The sequence below is a fragment of the Anomaloglossus baeobatrachus genome, chromosome 1, assembly GCF_048569485.1.
Source record: "Anomaloglossus baeobatrachus isolate aAnoBae1 chromosome 1, aAnoBae1.hap1, whole genome shotgun sequence".
Lineage (NCBI taxonomy): Eukaryota > Metazoa > Chordata > Amphibia > Anura > Aromobatidae > Anomaloglossus > Anomaloglossus baeobatrachus.
Window position 1 is genome coordinate 578,347,858 of NC_134353.1, and position 13,989 is coordinate 578,361,846.

A 13,989-nucleotide genomic window follows, 5' to 3' on the forward strand; every position below is an offset into this window, starting at 1 on the left:
GATCGCTGCCAAAAATCAGGCAGCGATATGTATATGCGCGCCGCCATGACAGTCACTCACCCCACTCCCACCGGAAGTCACGTAACATGATCACAAGACGTTCGGTGGTTGCTATGGTAGCACAGGGTCATGTGATGACGCCTGTAGCCAACATGACTCACTTCCTCTCAATGCCGGAATGATCTGAAGATAGTGCAGAGCGATCAGATTGCTGATCGCTATAGCCCCCTAGGGGGACTAGTAAAATAAAAAAAAAAAAACTAAAAAAAAAGTTATATAAAATCAATTAATCTGATCAGTAAATGGCGTAGCGGCAAAAAAATTCCAAACGCCAAAATTACGTTTTTTGGTCGCTGCAAATTTTGCGCAAAATGCAATAGGAGTTTAAAACGTAGCATCTGTGCAAAAATGGTACCATTAAAAACGTAAGGTCGAGGCGCAAAAAATAAGCAGTCACTGAGCCTCAAATCCCGAAAAATGAGAACGCTATGTTCGGAAAATGGCGCAAAACGTGCGCCCCTTTTTTTGGACAAGCTTGTGAATTTTTTTTAACCCCTTAGACACAAGTAAACCTATACATGTTTGATGTCTACAAACTCACACTGACCTGAGGCATCACAGATACATCAGTTTTACCATATAGTGAACACAGTGAATAAAATATCCCAAAAACTATTGTAAGATCACACTTTTTTTGCAATTTTTCCGCACTTGGAATGTTTTTGCCGTTTTTCAGTACACTATATGGTAAAACTTATGGTTTCATTTAAAAAGTACAACTCGTCCCGCAAAACACAAGCCCTCATATGGCAAGATTGATGGAAAAATAAAAAAGTTATGGCTCTCGAAAGAAAAGGAGCAAAAAAAACCAAACAACAAAAAAAACCCGCAAAAACGGGAAGTGCCCGGGGGCTGAAGGGGTTAAAAAAAAATAATTATTTTTTTTGTGCTCAAAAATTGAGTGTGTGCAGTGATTTCCTGAGACTTAATATCAATGCAGTTGGTGAATGTTAGACACCTGCGGCCGAATGCAGTCTTCCTAACTCACTGAGCTGTGGGTGATGTTTCACCGCTGTCACAGCACAGTGTGTCTCCTGCTTACAGCGTTCTGCTGTGAGGGAGGAGGAAGGAGAGAGCAGATAGGCTGTGACGAGCGGTGAAACACCGCTCACAGATCAGTGCGTCAGGAAGACTGTAGCCGGCCGCAGGGATGTGACGTGTGCGGAACTTGACGTGACGTCACCGGAGCGGGGAACAGCGGTCTGCAATAGCGCCTCTCACGGGCACTATTGCCAACACAAGGTATTTGAGAGAAACATTGTTTCTCAATATAATATCGAACTAGACAAAAAATATGGGTGAACCACCCCTTTAATTTCTAAAATTTTTAATGGATTGGTCCCATTTTACCATCACATTATAACACACATTCTGCATCAAATCTTCCATTTACAGATATAGCTTAATAAAGTGAATTTCCCCCGCACGTATGAAGCAGCATTCATACTCACAATTTCGTCTTGATCTTCATCGCTGTCATAGTCACTGACCACTGGCTTGGCTTTGCCACGACCTTGGCGTTTCTTTCCCTTTCCCTTTTCTCGGCTCTTTTCATCCTTTTTATTCAGCTTGATTTTCACTTTGACAGATTTGGCTAAAACAGAAAGTATAAAATCAATAAACAAAATGGGGACTGAATAAAAGCACAATTCTGATTCAAATGTTGTAGGTTATCAGACAAATGATTAGGAAAGATATATCTGAGGTTAGCTGTTCTGTAAAGGTACCGTCACACATAACGAGATCACTAGCGAGATCACAGCCGAGTCACCGTTTTGGTGACGCAGTAGCGATCCCGTTAGCGATCTCGTTATGTGTGACACCTACCAGCGATCAGGCCCCTGCTATGACATCGGTAGTCATTGCAGAATGGTCCAGGCCATATTCTTCAAAGGCGATGTCCTGCTGGGCAGGACCCATCGCTGTGTTTGACACTGTGTGACAGGGTCACAGTGACTGCTGAGATTGTTATACAGGTCGCTACTGCGACCTGTATTGTTCCTGCATCGTTGGTAAGATCTGACTGTGTGACATCTCACCTGCGACCTCCCATAGACTTACCTGCGATCCCTATCAGGTCGCATCATTTTCGGGATCGCTGGTAAGTCGTTGTGTGTGACTGGGCCTTAACAGAAAAACAGTATATACGAGCCTGGATTTATTGTAATGAATTATTATATGGTAATGTACACTTCATTCGCTTTGGAGACAATTGGCAGAAAAAAATGGCAAGAGTGAAAATGAATGCCCAACTTGCATTACATTAAGATCAACAAATAGAGTTAATCCCATAATAAACCATGACGTGCTATGTACGTCATGGGTTGTCTCCCTGCCTTTGATGTGGGCTTGCACTCTGAGCCCGCATCTTTTTCTGCACGTCGGCTGATTCAATGGAGAGTACGGTGTTCGGAGCCCTCATCAGCGCTCCTGTAACAAGATGGCGGGATGCTGATATGTTGTCATGAAAGTCAGGGGTCAGTTGATGACTCCTGTGTCCGTCATCTCAGTACTGCTATGAAAGCCATCCTGTGGCCAGCGTACATAGGAGACTGATTCCTGTTATATACAGAAATGCTGTATTATTGTTGTATATAGAACAAATGATCAGACTATTGCATGTTCAATTTCCCTAAGGGGTCTATTAAATACAGCTCACATTAGGAAGAAAAAAAAAAAAAAAAAAAGTTTTTTTTAAAAAAAAATTATTTTTTTTTAAAAAATATAATATATAAAAAGTTCAAATCACATTACAACATTAAAAATTAAGAAATTTCCTAAAAATATAAAAAATACACATTTGGCATTGCTGCATTCGTATGTTTGATCAAAATATAAAATAAATTAATCCAAATGGTAAACAACGTAATGAGAAAAAAACAAAAATACAACAGCACAATTGCAGTTTTGCGGCCGCTGTAACCTTGAATAAAACCCAAAATGCCATCAATAAAAATAGCTCAAAGCACAAAAAAAAAAAAAAAAAGCCCTCGTTATGGCTCTTGGAAATTTGTAACAGAAGCAATATTTTACTTATTTTTCCACCACAAAAAAACCCAGAAAATATACATGTTTGGTATGTGTGCAATCATACTGCCCGATCAGTTTCATGGTAAAAGGATCTCAAAGAATAAAAAAAAAAATAAATAAATTGCAGAATTTCACTTTTTTGCCATTTCACCACACTTGAATTGTTTTTACCGCTTACCACATCACATGATAAAATAGATGGTGCTATTCAAAAGTACAACTTGTCCTGCAAAAAACAAGCCCTCACACAGCTATATTGACGGAAAAATTAAAAAAAAACATTATGGCTCTTGGAACAAGGGGAGGAAAAAACAAAAAAAGAGAACATGAAAAATTGCCCTATTTTTCAAGGGTTGTTTGGCGTTCGACTCCGAAATCCGTATGCATGTACTAAATATATATATTATATATAAAGAGAATTTTGTTTACTTACCGTAAATTCTTTTTCTTGTAGTTCCGACATGGGAGACCCAGACCATGGGGTGTATAGCTAGCGCCTCTGGAGGACACACAAAGTACTACACTCAAACGTGTAGCTCCTCCCTCCGGGCTATATACACTCCCTGGATGACAATCTACCCAGTTCAGTGCAAAAGCTGAAGGAGGACATCCACCCATAAGTAGAGATAGAGTAAAACTCGGCAAAACCAGAACTCTGTCTACTAACAACAGCCGGTGAAACACACGGAACTAAAAAACTGCCAACAGGCAACAGGGAGGGTGCTGGGTCTCCCATGTCGGAACTACAAGAAAAAGAATTTACGGTAAGTAAACAAAATTCTCTTTTTCTTTATCGTTCCTTCCATGGGAGACCCAGACCATGGGACGTTCCAAAGCAGTCCATGGGTGGGAAATAAACCAAACTGAGAAGTAGGCAAAACCTAACTTCACAAATGGGCGACAGCCGCCTGAAGGATGCGTCTGCCCAAGCTCGCATCTGCCGAAGCATGAGCATGCACTTGGTAGTGCTTCGAAAAAGTGTGCAGACTGGACCAAGTGGCAGCCTGACACCTGCTGAGCCGTAGCCTGGTGCCTGAAAGCCCAGGAGGCACCGACAGCTCTGGTCGAGTGCGCCTTAATCCCCGGCGGGGGAGGCACCTGAGAACACTGGTAGGCATCGGCGATAGCCGACCTAACCCAACGAGCCAGGGTCGGTTTAGAAGCAGAGAGACCCTTGCGCTGACCCGTGGTTAGCACAAAAAGTGAGGTGCACCGCCGAAAAACGGCGGTGCGTGACACATAGATTCGGAGCGCCCGCACCAAATCCAAGGTGTGCAACGCCTTCTCAAAGCGATGCACAGGGGCCGGACAAAGAGAGGGCAATGAAATGTCCTGGTTAAGGTGGAAGGAAGACACCACCTTAGGGAGAAAGTCCGGAGTCGGACGAAGAACCACCTTGTCTTGGTGGAACACCAAAAAGGGGGATTCCGAAGAAAGCGCAGCCAAATCAGAAACTCTCCTGAGAGAAGTTATGGCTACTAGAAAGACAACTTTCTGTGAAAGTCTAGACAAAGTAACCTCCCTGAGAGGCTCAAAAGGGGGTTTCTGTAAGGCCGTGAGGACCAGATTAAGGTCCCAGGGATCCAAGGGCCGCCGGTAAGGAGGGATGATGTGAGATGCGCCCTGCATGAAGGTGCGCACCTGAGCCAGTCGGGCGATACGCCGCTGGAACAATACAGACAAAGCCGACACCTGTCCCTTGAGGGAATTGAGGGACAGACCTAACTGTAGACCTGACTGTAGAAAAGACAGGATGGTCGGCAAGGAGAATGGCCAAGGAGCATGGCCGGAAGAACGACACCAGGACAGGAAAATTCTCCAAGTTCTGTGGTAAATCTTGGCCGAGGAAGACTTCTGAGCCTGAGTCATGGTGGAGATGACCTCAGAGGGAATGCCTGAAGCCGTCAGGATCCAGGACTCAAGAGCCACGCCGTCAATCTGAGAGCCGCAGAATTCTGGCGGAAGAACGGACCTTGAGAGAGAAGGTCTGGGCGGTCCGGGAGATGCCACGGCACCTCTACGGACAGGCGGAGCAGGTCTGGGTACCAAGCTCGCCTGGGCCAGTCCGGAGCAATGAGTATGACTCGACGGCCCTCCGTTCCGATCTTGCACAGAACCCTGGGCAAGAGCGCTAGAGGGGGAAACACATAGGCCAGACGGAACTGAGACCAATCTTGAACCAGTGCGTCTGCTGCGAAGGCTTGAGGATCGTGGGAGCGAGCCACGTAAACCGGAACCTTGTTGTTGTGCCGGGAAGCCATTAGATCCACTTCCGGAGTGCCCCACTTGCGGCAGATCGATCTGAACACTGACGGATGCAGGGCCCACTCGCCGCCGTCCACGGTTTGACGGCTGAGATAATCGGCCTCCCAGTTTTCCACGCCTGGGATGTGGACTGCAGATATGGTGGACTTGGAGTCCTCCGTCCACTGGAGGATTCGTTGAACCTCCAACATCGCCAGACGGCTGTGAGTCCCGCCCTGGTGATTGATGTAGGCAACCGCTGTCGCGTTGTCCGACTGAACCCGAATGTGCTTGCCCGCCAACAGGTGGTGAAAGTCTAGGAGAGCTAGAAACACAGCTCTGATCTCCAGTACATTGATCGGGAGGGCTGATTCGGACGGAGTCCAAGTGCCCTGTGCTCGGTGATGGAGAAATACCGCTCCCCAACCGGAGAGGCTGGCATCCGTGGTGAGGATCACCCAGGACGGAGTAAGGAAGGAGCGTCCCTGTGACAGGGAGAGGGGCTGAAGCCACCACTGAAGGGAGTTCCTGGCCTGTGATGACAGAGCCACCAGCCTGTCCAAGGAAGAGATCCGCTTGTCCCAACAGCGGAGAATGTCCAGCTGCAAGGGACGCAGATGGAACTGGGCAAAGGGAACCGCTTCCATTGACGCCACCATCTGACCCAGCACCTGCATGAGGTGTCTGATGGAATGACGGCGGTGCCTCAGCAGAGAGCGCACCGCCAGACGAAGGGACTGCTGTTTGACTAAGGGCAACTTGACAAGTGCCGGCAGAGTCTCGAATTGCATCCCTAGGTACAGAAGTACCTGGGTCGGGGTCAGAGTGGACTTGGGCAGGTTGACAAGCCACCCGAACTGAACTAGCGTGGCGACAGTGAGAGAGACACTCCGCTGGCAGTCTACACTGGATGAGGCCTTGACTAGAAGGTCGTCCAGGTAAGGAATCACTGCCAATCCCTGGAGGTGCAGGACCGCAACCACTGCTGCCATGACCTTGGTGAACACTCGAGGGGCCGTGGCTAAGCCAAAGGGAAGAGCCACGAACTGGAAATGTTCCTCTCCGATTGCAAAGCGTAGCCAACGCTGGTGTGAGACCGCAATAGGCACATGCAGATAGGCATCTCTGATGTCGATGGATGCCAGAAAATCTCCTTGGGTAATTGAGGCAATGACCGATCTCAGAGATTCCATGCGAAAATGCCGCACCTGAACATGCTTGTTGAGAAGCTTGAGATCCAGGATGGGTCGGGAGGAACCGTCCTTCTTGGGGACTAGAAAGAGGTTTGAGTAGAAACCGCTGAACCGTTCCCGGGCGGGAACCGGAACAATTACCCCGTTGGCCTGCAGGGATGCCACAGCCTGAGAGAAGGCGGCGGCCTTGGAGCAAGGGGGTGTGGACAGAAAAAATCTGTTTGGCGGGCAGGAAGAAAATTCTATCCTGTATCCGTGGGAGATGATATCCCGCACCCACTGATCGGCGACGTGTTGGAACCACACGTCTCCAAAGTGGGAGAGCCTGCCACCGACCAAGGACGTTGCTGGCGCAGCCAGATAGTCAAGAGGAGGCTGCCTTAGTGGCAGCGGCTGCTCCGGTCTTTTGAGGACGCGGCTTTGCGCGCCAGTTCGATTTACGATCCTTGGCTGCGGTAGTGGACGCGGTCGAGGGCTTCGAGGATGACCAGTTAGAGGAACGAAAGGAACGAAACCTCGATTGGATCCTGCTCTGGACAGGTTTCCTGGCCTTAGTTGGAGGCAAGGAAGTACTCTTCCCGCCAGTAGCCTCCTTGATTATGTCATCCAGCTGTTCCCCAAACAGCCGGGACCCAGCAAAAGGGAGACTCGCAAGGTACTTTTTAGAGGAAGCGTCTGCTTTCCACTCTCGAAGCCACAAGATCCTGCGGATCGCGAGGGAGTTAGCGGAGGCCACCGCCGTGCGGTGAGAAGCCTCCAGGATGGCAGACATGGCGTAGGATGCAAAAGCCGAAGCTTGAGAAGTTAAGGCATCCATCTCAGGAATAGAGTCCCTGGAGAGGGAATGTATCTCCTCCAGAGAGGCAGAGACTGCCTTGAGAGCTCACACTGCTGCAAAAGACGGGGAGAACGAGGCTCCAGCCGCCTCATATATAGACTTGGCCAAAAGGTCAACCTGGCGGTCAGTGGGATCCTTAAGAGAAGTGCCATCAGCCACAGCTACGACTGTGCGGGCTGAGATTCTGGACACCGGAGGGTCTACCTTTGGGGACTGAGCCCATTCCTTAACCACCTCTGGTGGAAAAGGAAAACGGTCATCTGAACTACGCTTCGGAAAACGTTTGTCAGGACAGGCCCTGGGTTTGGTAACAGTGGTCTGAAAGCTGGAGTGGTTAAAAAACATACTTTTAGCTTTCTTAGGAGAGGTAAACTGGTGTATCTCTACCAGAGAGGCTTGTTCCTCAGACTCTGGTGGGTTGAGGTTCAGTACGGAGTTAATGGACGCAATCAAGGCACTAACATCCGCATCACCCTCAGACAAGTCAATGGGGTACATAGAGGTAGCGTCTGAGCCCACAGTAAACGAGTCCTCCTCGCCCTGTACCTCGGCACGTGAATCAGAGCCGTGGGAAGAGGAAGGAGAATGGTCCCTGCGTCTCCGTTTAGGGGGACGGGGTCCTGGGACATGCTCTGGGAGCTCCGCAGAGCTAGGAGCAGCCGAAGCACCCTGAGAAGGGGGCTGATGCATGGTCAGCAGTGTCCGGGACAGCTGCCCCATGGAGTCGGCAAAAGACTGGGAAATAGCTTGTGAAAAGGATGCTACCCAAGCCGGGGGTTCAGCCACCGGGGCCGAAGCAGCCGGAGGGACCCCTGCGGAGGCTCCAGGCTGAGACACAACCATGTTAGCACAGGCATCACAATGTGGGTATGTGCTTGGCTCTGGCAGAATGAGCTTACATGCAGTGCATATAGCGTACATGTTTGCAGCCTTGCTCCTAGTGACAGACATGCTGCTGAGGTGGAAGCTCTGCAGCCAGAATACACTCCTGTAGAATGCCTGAGAGTGTAATAAAAGTCCACAACCAGAGGTTGTGGCTTACCAGCCCGTGCTCTCTGTGTGCCCTCCGGATTCCACCGCTCCCCTGTGAAGCGTCAGCCTGCCTAACAGTATGCAGCATCCAGCGCCTTCCAGTGTAAGAACGCTGAGAAAATGGCGCTGGGAGAAAGAGGGGGGGCGTGTATAAGCCCAAGAGCGGGAAAAACGGAGGGCAGAGAGATACAGGGAGATATACAGGGGAGGGAACATCTCCCCAGAGAGGAGTGCCCTCCCCTCTGCTGGTCGGGCGGTGGGCGGCGCTGTATGCAAAACATGCAGAGAAGCCAAAACCGAAACTAGGCCCAAACTGAAGCCGGGGCCTAGATTTAAAAATGCGGGCGACGAGCAGGCACCTTCGGCGCGGTTCTCAGGGGAAATCCCCAGAATCGGCCGGAATTTACAGTAACGCTAAAACACATACTGTCCCCCTAATAAAAGTACCCGGGACCCCTGAAAAACGTCTCAATACTTAGCTTTGAGACGCAGGGCCATGTCCCTGGAGAGGGGGGTAAATGCTCCTTCCAGCAGGGACCAGACAGGGCTGCGGATGGAGACCGGTCTTCTGCAGGCAGAAAGGACCGTGGAGGCTCCCACTTCAACCCAGAGCCTCTTAGAGGATGTGAAGGAGCGCGGCATGTGAAGGCTCCAGCCTTATAAAGTCAGCCTTATAAAGTCAACCTTAACAGCACCGCCGACAGAGTGGGGTGTGAAGGGACATGCCGGGAGTCCAGACTGGACCCGCTTTTCTCCAAATCTTTAAAATTAAAATAAAAATGAAAAAAATATCAGAGAATGCAAGTGTGTGTATCCTCCTGAAACACAAAGCATTGAACTGGGTAGATTGTCATCCAGGGAGTGTATATAGCCCGGAGGGAGGAGCTACACGTTTGAGTGTAGTACTTTGTGTGTCCTCCGGAGGCGCTAGCTATACACCCCATGGTCTGGGTCTCCCATGGAAGGAACGATAAAGAAATTATATATATATATATATATATATATATATATATATATATATATATATATATATATATATATATATATAAATGCCAAGTCACAAAATTTCGGCCAACTTTGAGTTGTTCTTAAAGTCTGCAGCTTTTCAAAGTTTTTATGTCAGATTTCTGTCGTAAAAGCTTTGATGAATCAGGCCCATAGTATTTAGTCAATGAGCAGACCTCTGACGATCTTTTTCTAATAAAGTATCTAATGAGCCTGTAAAAAAAAAAAAGCCATTAAGAAGGGAGGGTGTGACAGACTATTGTGATTGATTAATCCCGTGTTATCAGCTTATTTGTGAAAAATCTTTTTTTTTGTCGTTGCTTGATTGATGTTACTTATTGGCTTTGTGGTGCCCAGTATGAATTTTCCAGTAACATTAAAAAAAAAAAAACAACAACCCCCTCCCCTCCCCCCCCGAGGATTATGCCTCTAATCAGAGACTTAAGGCCCGTCACACTAAGCAACATCGCTGCTAACGAACAACTTTAGTGACGTTGCTAGCGATGTTGCTGTGTGTGACATCCAGCAACAACCTGGCCCCTGCTGTGAGGTCGATGGTTGTTGCTGAATGTCCTGGGCCATTTTTTAGTTGTTGCTCTCCCGCTGTGAAGCACAGATCGCTGTGTGTGACAGCGACAGAGCAACAACTAAATGTGCAGGCAGCAGGAGCCGGCTTCTGCGGACACTGGTAACCACGGTAAACATCGGGTAACCAAGAAGCCCTGTCCTTGGTTACCCGATATTTACCTTCGTTACCAGCCTCCTCCGCTCTCACTGTCAGTGCCTGCTCCTGCTTCTTGCACGTGTAGCAGAGTACACATCGGTACCATGTGTACTGTAGATAGGAGAGCAGGGAGCCAGCGCTAAGCATTGTGCGCTGCTCCCTGCTCTGTGCACATTTAGCTGCAGTACACATCGGGTAATTAACCCGATGTGTGCTGTAACTAGGAGAGCAGGGAGCCAGCGCTAAGCGGTGTGCGCTGCTCCCTGCTCTATGCACATGTAGCTGCAGCACACATCGGGTAATTAACCCGATGTGTGCTGTAATTAGGAGAGCAGGGAGCCAGCGCTAAGCGGTGTGCGCTGCTCCCTGCTCTCTGCACGTGTAGCTGTGTGCGCTGGTAACCAAGGTAAATATCGGGTTGGTTACCCGATATTTACCTTAGTTACCAAGCGCAGCATCTTCCACGCGGCGCTGCTGGCTGGGGGCTGGGACACTGGTTGCTGGTGAGCTCCCTGCCAGGTCAGGTTGCTGGTGGGATCGCTGGAGCGTCGCAGTGTGACATCTCACCAGCAACCTCCTAGCAACTTACCAGCGATCCCTATCAGGTTGGATCGTTGTTGGGATCGCTGGTAAGTTGTTTAGTGTGACTGGGCCTTTAGAGTCAGAAAGAAGTACACCTGTAGTGCCATAAAAAAAAAAAATAAATAAATAAATAAAAACAAACACCTTACAGGCATTGCTGAATAATCCAGAGATGTTAGTGTTGCAGAGCAGATGGAAGATTGATAGAAGATTTACAGTCTGATGAAGGGGAACTACTTCTGAAACGCATCAAAACACTCCAAAATAAGGCTATTTTACTACACAAACCATCTCTTCAATGAATCTTCTCTGCAACAATAACATCTCATCTGGGTATCCAGCAGTGCCCTCAAGGGCTTTTTTTCTCTACACAATACTACTACTTGCAATTTTCAAGGACATTGAGCAATTGCCTAAGGCTAAGTTCACACACTGCGTTTTTTTGACGCTGCGTTTTTGTGCGGTTTGTGTGGCAAAAAACGCACCCGCGGGTAAACCGCGTTTTTGCTCACTGCATTTTTATGCGTTTTTCTATCAGTGAACAGTGCCAATAAAGATTGCTGAAAAAAAGAAAAAAAAAAAAGGTCTGATGTCATTTCCTTCTTCAATATGTTCTTCATTCTCCACTAGTGTATGCAGGAGAGCAGACAGCTGCAGAACTACAAGGCTCAGCATGCTCCATCACAAACTGTATGCTGGAGGGAGAGGCAGGGGGAGCAGAACTACAAGGCTCAGCATCCTCCATCCAGGACTGTATGCAGGATTTCTTTGCGCCCCCCAAAATGACGTGCGCTTCGCCGTAATTTTGTATGCTAGCCGGGTACAGCAGGCAGGTACGGGCTGCCCCCAACCCCCAGCTGCCTATTTGTACCCGGCTGGGAACCAAAAATATAGGGAAGCCCTTTTTTTAATTATTTAATGAATTTCATGAAATAATTAAAAAAAAAAATGATGTGGGCTTCGCCCAATTTGTGTGTCCAGCCAGGTACAACTAGGCAGCTGGGGATTGGAATCCGCAGCTCAGGGTGCCCAAGCTTTCTGGGCACCCCTGCTGCGAACTGCACTCCGCAGCCGCCCCAGAAAATGGCGCTTTCATTTAAGCGCCATCTTCTGGCGTTGTATCCAACTCTTCCAGCTGCCCTGATGCCGGGTGGCTCACTGGGTAATAATGGGGTTAGGGCTAGCTGTACATTATAAACTGACCCTAAGCCCGAAATTCATGGTGCCACGCCAATATTGGGCATGGCCATGATGAATTTCTAGTAAAGAAAAAAAAAAAAACAAAAAAAAAGACAAAAAAACACAACACAGAAAAAAAGAGAATTTTGTTACTTACCGTAAATTCTTTTTCTTATAGTTCCGTATTGGGAGACCCAGACCATGGGTGTTTAGCTTCTGCCTCCGGAGGACACACAAAGTACTACACTTAAAAGTGTAGCTCCTCCCTCTGAGCTTATACACCCCCTGGTAGCCAGTCCTAGCCAGTTTAGTGCAAAAGCTGAAGGAGAATAGCCACCCACAAGTAGAACCGAGTAAGAACCGGAACAACCGGAGACTCTGTCCACGACAACAGCCGGTGATAACACACGGAACAAGAAAATTGCCAACAGGCAACAGTGAGGGAGCTGGGTCTCCCAATACGGAACTATAAGAAAAAGAATTTACGGTAAGTAACAAAATTCTCTTTTTCTTTATCGTTCCTTTGGGAGACCCAGACCATGGGACGTTCCAAAGCTGTCCCTGGGTGGGAATAAACAGAAAAAACTAAGAAGTAGGCGGAGCCTAACTTCACAAGTGGGCGACAGCCGCCTGAAGGATGCGTCTGCCCAAGCTCGCATCTCCCGAAGCATGAGCATGCACTTGGTAGTGCTTCGAAAAGGTATGCAGGCTAGTCCAAGTGGCAGCCTGACAGACTTGTTGAGTCGTAGCCTGGTGCCTAAAAGCCCAAGAGGCACCGACAGCTCTGGTCGAGTGTGCTTTGATCCCCGGCGGGGGAGGCACCCGAGTACTCTGGTAGGCGTCCAAAATGGTCGATCTAATCCAACGGGCCAAGGTCGGCTTAGAAGCAGAGAGACCCTTGCGCCGCCCTGTGGTTAGCACAAAAAGAGAGGTGCACCGCCTAAGCGCAGCGGTGCGAGACACATAAATCCGGAGAGCACGCACCAGATCTAGAGTATGCAGCGCTTTCTCAAAGCGATGAACAGGGGCCGGACAGAAGGAAGGCAAGGAAATATCCTGGTTAAGGTGGAAGGGAGAGACCACCTTAGGAAGAAAGTCCGGGGTCGGACGGAGAACTACCTTGTCTTGGTGAAAAAACAAAAAAGGTGACTCCGAGGAGAGCGCAGCCAAATCAGAGAGAAGTTATGGCAACTAGAAAGGCCACCTTTTGAGAAAGACGATACAAAGAAACATCCCTAAGGGGCTCGAAAGGGGGTTTCTGCAATACCGTGAGGACCAAGTTAAGGTCCCAGGGATCCAAGGGCCACCGATAAGGCGGAATGATGTGAGACGCACCTTGCATGAAGGTGCGGACCTGAGCCAGCCGGGCGAGACGCCGCTGGAACAGCACTGATAGAGCTGAGACTTGTCCCTTGAGAGAGTTGAGGGACAGTCCTAGCTGCAGACCGGACTGTAAAAAAGACAGAAGGGTCGGCAACGAGAATGGCCAAGGAGAATGGCCGGAAGAGCGACACCAGGACAGGAAAATTTTCCAAGTCCTGTGATAGATCTTGACGGAGGAAGACTTACGGGCCCGAGTCATAGTGGAGATGACTTCAGGAGGAATACCAGAAGCCGTCAAAATCCAGGACTCAAAAGCCACGCCGTCAATTTGAGTGCCGCAGAATTCGGGTGGAAAAACGGACCTTGTGAGAGCAGGTCTGGACGGTCCGGAAGATGCCACGGCATCTCCACGGACAGTTGGAGCAGGTCCGGATACCAAGCTCGCCTGGGCCAGTCCGGTGCAATGAGGATGACTCGACGGCCCTCCATTCTGATCTTGCGCAGGACTCTGGGCAAGAGAGCTAGAGGGGGAAACACGTAGGACAGACGAAACTGGAACCACTCTTGAACCAGAGCGTCCGCGGCGAAGGCCTGAGGATCGTGGGAGCGAGCCACGTAAACCGGAACCTTGTTGCTGTGACGGGATGCCATTAGGTCCACGTCCGGAGTGCCCCACTTGCGGCAGATTGACTGAAAACACTGCCGGGTGCAGGGACCACTCACCACCGTCCACGGATTGACGGCTGAGATAATCTGCCTCCCAGTTTTCTACGCCAGGG

The 13,989-nt window shown here is 49.0% G+C and overlaps 1 protein-coding gene across 7 annotated transcripts in view; it reads right to left on the reverse strand.

Annotated features, from left to right (window-relative positions):
* The window catches only part of SMARCA2 (SWI/SNF related BAF chromatin remodeling complex subunit ATPase 2), a 382,091-nt gene that overhangs the window by 6,576 nt on the left and 361,526 nt on the right, over window positions 1–13,989 (reverse strand). For all 7 annotated transcript variants that reach the window (XM_075317706.1, XM_075317698.1, XM_075317689.1 and 4 more), the window contains one exon: window positions 1,512–1,654. In XM_075317706.1, coding sequence (XP_075173821.1) covers window positions 1,512–1,654 — 143 coding nt within the window. The remainder of the gene's footprint in view (window positions 1–1,511; window positions 1,655–13,989) is intronic.